General features: G+C 36.3%; 1 protein-coding gene across 1 annotated transcript; it reads left to right on the top strand.

Annotated features, from left to right (window-relative positions):
• The first annotated feature begins 551 nt into the window (after positions 1-551).
• On the top strand, positions 552-6,524 carry LOC109800618 (putative CoA ligase CCL5). The gene is made up of 5 exons (XM_020361406.3): positions 552-1,917; positions 5,416-5,561; positions 5,694-5,761; positions 5,897-5,999; positions 6,173-6,524. Exons 1-5 carry the CDS (start codon positions 708-710, stop codon positions 6,284-6,286), a joined length of 1,641 nt encoding a protein of 546 aa, XP_020216995.1. The 5' UTR covers positions 552-707; the 3' UTR covers positions 6,287-6,524.
• The last annotated feature ends 2,816 nt before the right edge of the window (positions 6,525-9,340 follow it).

Here is a 9,340-nt window from a genome sequence, read left to right as displayed (position 1 = left end):
TACGATCTGATCAGATAGCGGATCTCGCCTAGACCGAGATGGCCCAGCGCATGTCCGAGGTCGTCCTGCGCTGTGATACCGAGCTCGAGCTCGGCATGGCGGTACAGATAGTATATATATATATATATATATATATATATATATATTCATAAATTATTATTTTAAAAAATAATTTATTTCCAAAGAAATTCAATAAATTAATAAGAGTATATAAGAGTAATTTACTATTTACTCAAATTGCTTGGAATAACACAAATGATAAACACTTTTTGTGATAATAAAAATAGTAACAAATGATACTTTGTGTTGCTTTCACCTTTATTCATATTTCTAAAATGTATGTCATGTCCACATTTTTCAAAAAAAAAAAAAAAATCTGAAATGTATTATCCTGAAGCACAAGGCCGTGAAGGTCCTCACTCACCGGCCACAATAGAGCACATGTTGTGCAGTGATTTGGCCGGTGCTTCAGAATAGTCAATATAATGCCACTTCTCTTCATTGTTGTCTGTGTCCGCTAATAATCGTTCAAGCAGCTAGATTCTTACATTTGGTTAAATATTATTAAATTGTTAATGGAGCAACTAAACACGTCCACGTGATGTAAATAAAGTAAGAAAGATCCACGCACTATATATGCATGACATAAGTACCGAAAGTGAAAGTGTGTGAGAGTTGGGAAAGTAAGAAGTAAATCGAAGCAACGCATGGAGGAAGAGATTGAGATACGAAGTGGATTCTGCAGATCCAATTCAATCTTCTACAGCAAGCGGAAGCCCCTTCCTCTCCCTCCTAACCCTTCCCTCGACGTCACCACCTTCATCTCCTCCCGGGCCCACCGTGGCACCACCGCCTTCATCGACGCCGCCACCGGCCAAACCCTCACCTACGCCCAACTCTGGCGCGCGGTGGAGGGCCTCGCCACCTCTCTCTCCTCCATGGGCATCCGCAAGGGCGACGTTGTCCTCATCCTCTCCCCCAACTCCATCCACTTCCCCGTGGTCTGCCTCGCCGCCATGTCCCTCGGCGCCGTCATCACCACCACCAACCCCCTCAACACCGCGCGGGAAATCGCCAAGCAGATCGCGGACTCCAAGCCCCACATCGCCTTCACAACGCCTCCCCTCCTCCCGAAAATCACGGCCGCCTCCCCCTCCCTCCCAATCGTCCTCATGGGCCCCACCTCCACCTCCACTCCCCACGCCAACATCGTGACCACCCTTGAAAACATGATGAAGACAGAGCCCTCGGCCAAGCGCGTGAGGGAGCGCGTGGAGCAGGACGACACCGCCACGCTGCTCTACTCCTCCGGCACGACGGGGCCCAGCAAGGGCGTTGTTTCCTCCCACCGCAACCTCATCGCCATGGTGCAAATCGTCCTCGGCAGGTTCAGGATGGAAGAGAACGAAACCTTCATCTGCACAGTCCCCATGTTTCACATATACGGCCTTGCCGCCTTCGCCACGGGACTCCTCGCTTCCGGCTCCACCATTGTTGTCATGTCCAAATTCGAGATGGACGACATGCTGTCGGCGATTCAGAGGTTCGGCGCCACGTATTTGCCGCTCGTGCCGCCCATTCTGGTGGCCATGCTGAACAACGCCGACGCCATCAAGGGGAAGTACGACTTGAGGACTCTGCATTCGGTGCTCTCCGGTGGGGCTCCGTTGAGCAAGGAGGTCATAGAGGGGTTTGTGCACAAGTATCCCAATGTCACCATTCTTCAGGGTTACGGCTTGACGGAGTCCACCGGCGTTGGGGCCTCCACCGATTCCTTGGAGGAGAGTCGCAGGTACGGCACGGCGGGGCTCCTCTCTCCGGCCACCGAGGCCATGATCGTTGATCCTCACTCCGGCCAATCGCTTCCGGTCAACCAAACCGGTGAGCTCTGGCTCAGGGGTCCCACCATTATGAAAGGTTAGTGGAAATGTGGAATGCTTACGTCACCGTCTTTATTTTTTCTGCCAAATATTATTTTTATATGCAAGAATTTTACGCTAATTACCTGGATGCTTCTCCGTACTTTACATAAACAAAAGGTAAAATTATATTTTTAATCTTTTATATTATTTATCAGTGTAAATTTAATTTTACTTTAATTAATTAAATTAATTTAGTTTTATATTTTTAAAATATATATTAATGTTTGAGTTTCTATTTTTTCGTTTAAATATTTAATAAATCTAACACATGTCATGACACTTAACATAATAATATGACATGTATCATACTATCATATCACGTGTCATGTTATTAAGTCACGTATTATATTATCATGTTACTTGAGTATTATGATATTTTGTTACATGTTATGCTACGTATCATATTTATTAAATATTTAAATAAAAAAAATAAAAATTAAATATTAAAATATATTTAAAAAATGTAAAATTAAATTGATTAAATTAATTAAAATAAATCTAAATTAATACACTAATAAATAATATAAGGAATCAAAAATATATTTCCTCTAAACAAAGATATATACATGTTTGACGGTCAAAATGTGCATTAAATAACGCCAATCATTATCTTCCGGATTAGGTGGCTTATGCTTCCCTAATTGATTTAAAATGGACTTAACTGTTCGCATGTTTAGCATTTCGCCTTTCTTTTATTTATTATTTATTTTTTGACTACTGCCGTACCTTTGTAATTTGAAGTAACCAGTACATCTTAACCGGTCTGACATGTTATTAGTCATTCTAAATTTTATATTTTTATTAATTTTTTATTTCTTGTTTAATTTTAAATTTTTTTATCGGATAATAACCTTAAACAAGTGTTTTCACATGTATTCACATGTATTAGATATATGTGAAGGTTGTTCACATATTACTTTTCCATCGTAAATAATATTCTTTTTTTTTATGAAATGAATTTATAATAATTTTTAATTTATTCTTTTTATTTCTTTCAATATTGGAACCTTTTTTAGATCTATATTTTTTTAATTATATTTTTTAAAATAAATTTGAATCTATCATAATATTTCCTTCATAATTTTCATCTTCCTCAATTATTTCTAGGTGTTCTAAGTCCTCATAATATTTTCTCTATTTCCATCTCTATTATAAATATTATATATATATATTTTAGATTAATAATCATTATACCTGAATTTTGTTTAATAATAAAGTTCATTATTGTTTTCGCACTATAAGTTAAATAATTAAAAGATATTTATTTATAAATAATTATTACAAAGATTTGGACACACTAAGAACATCTACAATGGGAGTTGCTTATAAGCAACTCTCAACCACTTTAAATGGGTCTCACTATGCCACGTCACTCATAAGCAACTCATACTATATTTTTACAACTTTTGCTCCAATGGAAATTGCTTATAAGCACCCCTACTTTTTTACAACTCATACTACACTTTTTGACACCTCATACTATATTTTATGATAAATTTTTATACAATTAATTATTATAAATAATATATAAATATAAATAATTAACAAAACAAATTACATAATTAAAAAATTACAATAATAAAAAAATATAAAAAATTACAATAATAAAAATTATAATTAAAAAATTACAATAATAAAATAATATTAAAAATTACAATAATAAAATAATGTTAAAAATTCTCCTCAGTCTCTCTTTCTCTCAAACTCTCAAATTCCATCTCTCTTTCTCTCTATTTGCTGAGCCGCGCACGCGGGGGAGGGGGTTCAGGTCGGCAGCCGCGCGCAGGGGTAGGGGGTTCCGGTCGGCAGCCGCGCGCAGGGGAGGGGGTTCTGGTCGGCAGGCGCGTGCAGGGGGAGGGGGTCTGGTCGGAGCTGCGGGCAGGGGGAAGGGGTCCGGTCGAGAGCTGCGCGGGGAAGGGGTTCGCGCGGGGAGGGGGTTCTGGCGCGGGGGCTGTCGGGACTGGTTGTTTGGAGGGTTCCACGTAGATCCGATTCAACCAATCAAATGCCTCTTCTCAGTGCTAAGCTCCGTTGCTTGTAGAAGCAACAAAGAAAATTTTTTAAGCAACTCGGGTGCCACTTAAGATCACTCCAACGGGAGTTTCTTACAAGAACCGTTTCTTAACAATAAGCAACCCACTAAACACCTCCCATTGGAGGTGCTCTAAGTATTAGACCAAGTCTCTTGAGAGAGACTAGTATATTTTCAACCGAAGATTTTTCTCTTTTGAAGACTCTACATAAGAAGTCTTATTTATAGGAAGACTTAAAAGGCCCTATTTACAAAACTAGGTCTTATTTCCAGGTCATAATGAATATTAATGATTATCCATAGAAAGAAGAAAGATAATTATTTAGAAAAACCCGAGTCTCACGTCTACTATAGATTAGGTAATTAAATAGTATATAAGTGGAAAACAATTCTCACCATACAAGTTGGTTTTGTAGTGTTGAGTTAGCCTTAAATTCATTATTCTAAAATGATATCAAAACTATCCTATATTTTTAAAAATGGGTTACCCATCATTGATATATACACTATGGGTATGAGAGTGTGTATTCAAGTTTCGGGGGGTATATTGGGAAAAACCTAAGTCTCACATGGACTAGACCACATCGACTAGAGATTAGGCAATTAAATAGTATATAAGTAGAAAACAACTCTCACCTTACAAGCCGATTAAGTGAATCACCTAAAAATGAAATAGAAAAAACTAAGATATACCAATGAAATTCAGCAATTAGGACCAACAAAACAAAAAATAAATAAATAAAATTTCTCAAATTAAGTTATCTAATTGTATAACGGATAATATTAAAAGGAAACCAAAATGCACAGAAGACAAATCAATAGATTAAACAAATTAGAAGAATATTGAAAATAATTTAATACGAATCGCGCAAAAGATTTTATAGAAGGCATTAAAATTGTGAGAAATTATCATATAGAAAAATCATTAAAAATACTAAATTTAGGATGAACAGGTGAAGATGTACCGGTACCCTTCGAATTATGCAGAGATCCTTTCTTGACGTCCTATATCTAATCATTTTTTTACGACTACTACTATATTATCAGTGTAGTGTTAGTGCTTCAGGTTGATGAATATATAAACCTTATATGCGTGTCAATCAAGTCTTCACTGGTAGAGTATTTAATCTTATTATGAAAAGTTTTAGCATAGGCATTTTGTCATTTGGTAAGCTAATTACATTTTTGTAATTAGGGATTGAAATTATTTAGTTACTCCAAAGATCATCTAAAAACCATAGCCGCTTCAGTTCAGTCCGTCACGCATGTTCTGGGTGTTCCTTTCTTAAGTTTCTCTCCATTATCTCTTCAATTAAACTATTTCTTTTTTAAAATTTCAAAAACATGCTTTCTTTTTTATTTTCATCTTATTGTCGAAAATAGGTTTAGGTTTAGGCAAATATGTTAATGAAAATGTGATTTGATGTATTATATTATGTATTGAAAACGGGTGGATAACAGGTTATTTCAGTAACGAAGAAGCAACCACATCAACCCTTGATTCAAAAGGATGGTTAAGAACAGGGGATGTTTGTTACATTGACAATGATGGATTCATATTTATCGTGGATCGGTTAAAAGAGCTCATCAAATACAAGGGATATCAGGTAACTAGATTGTTAATTCGTTTACTCATAAAATTATTTACTATTTAACAACTGCAGAGGCCTGATTTATTGATCACAGGCATACAATTGGAATCTTAGTAATGGTGTTGATTTTGGTTTCTGATGTTTTAGGTGCCTCCAGCAGAACTAGAGGCCTTGTTGCTTACTCATCCTGCTATTTTAGATGCTGCTGTGATCCCGTAAGTCTTAGAATTTCATCTAACACTCGTATTTCTAAAAGCAATAGATACATTAATATAGTACTAATTAGGTGTTAATAATAATATAAGAGCAGTCACGTTCTGACTGGTGAATATATGTTTTGTAATTACCAGTTATCCAGATAAAGAGGCGGGGCAGGTTCCAATGGCATATGTAGTGAGGAAGGCTGGAAGTAGCTTATCAGAAAGCCAAGTTATGGATTTTGTTGCAGAACAGGTTAGTCGATCACTCGGGATCACTATTCAACAATGCCAACTTTTTATTCCTATTATTATTATTATTATTGAATATCTGATTGCTGGAATTCAACTTTGACGACTTAAGTTATTGAAATAATCGACTTAAGAAATATAATATAACATGCATCAACATTTTGGGGTTACTTACAGGTGGCTCCGTACAAGCGGATTCGAAAAGTGGCGTTTATATCCTCCATACCCAAAAATCCATCTGGCAAAATTCTTCGCAAGGATCTCATCAAGCTCGCAACGTCTAAACTCTAAAGTATGAAGAGATGAGTCTTTTCGTATTGTATATTCTAAAAGGGAATAAAATTGTCTTTACGTAATTTTGTTTTAATTTTCAACGAGAAACTATAATTTGAGTGGAGATACCTTCTCCATCAGTTTGTCATCAAACTGGCAGATCAATGTTTAAAGAGAAAATAATCTGTGTGCTCCGAAAATGGTAAAGATTATTTTGTAAAATAAAACATCAATATTAGTCTTTAAAATTGTACCATCTCGGCATTGTACCAAGCACATGCTATCTTGGTTTAGGAAATAAGCCCTTTTGCGTTTCAACGCGTGGAGTTAGAAAGCTAGCGTACTAAATAAATGTTATCTCAAATTAGCAATTAAATTTGTTCACATTCCAACGTTTAGAGTTAGAAGGCAAGCGTACTTTGTCGATATTATATCGAGTGAATGCTATCTTGGATTAGAAATGAAGATCTTCTTAGATTGTAGTAGAGGGATTTTCGCTTTAACTTGATGTCTCGAGCAAAAATCGAGGTATCTCACTTATGAGATATAAATTCTGAGATTCACACAACAAATACAATAACAATTATAATGACTAAAATTTATGATCCATTAAAGGCATTAATGATATAACACTATTTGGAGGATCGAGACAAGAAATAAGGGATTGTGCTGGAGAGCTAGCTCTAATATATATACATGCTTACTCAATACTGGGGGGCAGATAGTCACTAGATTTTCTAGTGGTCATCCTCCATATCGAAACATTTTGGCATCCAACATGGCGTAGGTAAAACTAGTTTCCATACCTTGGTGATCTTGTGTGAACAGTGGTATGCAATGATGAGACTATTAAGGAGTAACGTCGATTAGGCTGCCATTAATGTTGGAGCTTATGGTGTTAACATCAAAGACGCTAAAGGTAAGGGTGCTCATGGATCAAATTTTTGAAAAATTCAAACCTAATCGAATCGATCCACTTTTATAAAAGTGAATTGATTAACTGATTCATTTTTTTATAAGGTGAATCAATTTAGTTTTTAAAAAATATGGATTGATTTTTTTAAAAAATTGGATCGGTTCGATGTAATGTGGTTATCCATTTTATATTATACCTATTTATAAAACAATTTCTCAAAAAAATCAAATTAAACTAAATTGATTTACTTTGTAAAAAAAAGATCGGATAACTGAACTGGTTTTACAAAGTGGTCCGGTTTGGATTTTTTCTCAAAACGAATTAGATTTTTTAATATGGATGGGTTCATATTGGTTTGAAAGTTTTGCACACCCCCAGCCAAAGGTGGTGGTCCCAATCACAATGAGCTCACAATGTAGGAGATCCTGACTACCATGGAGGCTCTATAAAAGGAGAGCAAGAATTCAGGAGGAAAATTGAGGTAATGGAGGAGCAACACCATTTGGAGAAGGAGAAGACTATGCAGAGGGAGAATGAAGAATTCAGAAAAAAGGTTTAAGAGACATGAGATGCTTTACAAGCACAAATCGCTACTTTACAACATGAACCCTATGAGGGGGCCTTATGAGGGGGGCATGTTGTTTCCATGACATTTTCAACCTTTTTTGGATGACATTGAGAATGAAGAGATTCCTAGGCATTTTATGGTACTGAGAATACCCCTTTTTATGGGTCGCAAAATCCTGATCAACATTTAATGATTTTTGGGGCCTATATGTTAATAAGTGAAAGGACATATAATGCGTTGTAAAATGTTTATGGGCACTCTCACAGCAATGGCCTTCAATTGGTTCAATCGTCTACCCTAGAGATCAATCACCAATTTTGAGGTTTTTTCAAGTATTTTCTCAACTCAATTTGTCGCAAATAAAGGAAAATCTCCAACCATAGCAGACTTGTTGGATGTTTGACAAATGTCTAGAGAAGCATTAAAGGACTATCTAGTCAAATTTAATCAAGTAACAGTCAAGGTACTTAATATCAACGAGAGGATGTTTGTAGTCATTTTTGGAAAGGGTTTGAGAGCGGGACCATTTAGTGAGTCACTTGTTCATAAGGCAATAGGAAATATGATGGAAGTTAAGGTAAGAACCACTTGGCGTATCGAGGCAAAGGAGAGTGAAACAAGATAAAAGGAGATTGAAAAAAGATAAAACAGTGAAGAATGATATTCTATGGATGCTAAATACATAAAATCGAGGAATAATGGACAAAAAGAAGCGTTAACCATTCTTCACAAAGGGAGGGACATAAGGGTGCAATAAAATATGAAGAAAGGAGAAACTTTGAAGGTTTGAAAGCCCTGACACCCTTGAACACATCTTGACGATGGATCTTGAAGGATGTGAATAATGTTTATTTGTTCACATTTCCTCAAGCATCCAAGCATCATATAGGTCCCCATAAAAATGAATGGTGTGAATTTCATAGGGAATATGGGTATGACACTAAGAAATGATACTTGTTGATAAGTCAAATTAAACACTTGATAAAAGAGGGGCATTTGTCAAAACTTAGAAAAGATCATTGCGACACAAGTAGCCTCAGAAGGAACTCGTCAAGGAGGGAGGATCGAGACAAACATAACTCGCTTCCACTGTAATCAATGACAACAAGAAGTGCAAGACTTCCTCAAGCAATACATGGTGATTTTAACATAGTTGTTGGAGGTTTTGCAGGAGGAGGAATGTCAACAACAAGGAAGAAGTATGCTCGATCAGTGACGTGTTAGAAGTTAAGTGATATCAAGCTCCAAATATTATATTCACAGATGATGATTATTGAAATGTTATACCACACGAGCATGATCCCATGCTAATATCAGCCATTCTCATGGGTTTCAATGTGAAGCGAACCATAGTGGATAAAGGGATCTTGACTAATGTGTTATATTTGGAAACTTTTACGGGCATGCAAATACTAATGGATAAGCTAATTCCATATTCAAAAGCGTTGGTAGGGTTCATGGGAAAACAAATTATTGTAAGACATTTTTTCGATTTGGAAATGACTTTTGGTTATGGAGTAGAGGCAAAGACAATCATGATAAGAAACTTGGTTGTTAATGTTCCATTTTCATATAATATTTTGCTTGG

This window comes from Cajanus cajan, chromosome 9 (assembly GCF_000230855.2).
Source record: "Cajanus cajan strain Asha chromosome 9, NIPB_CcT2T_4, whole genome shotgun sequence".
NCBI classification, from domain to species: Eukaryota; Viridiplantae; Streptophyta; class Magnoliopsida; order Fabales; family Fabaceae; genus Cajanus; species Cajanus cajan.
This window is presented reverse-complemented; position numbering and strand designations above follow the sequence as displayed.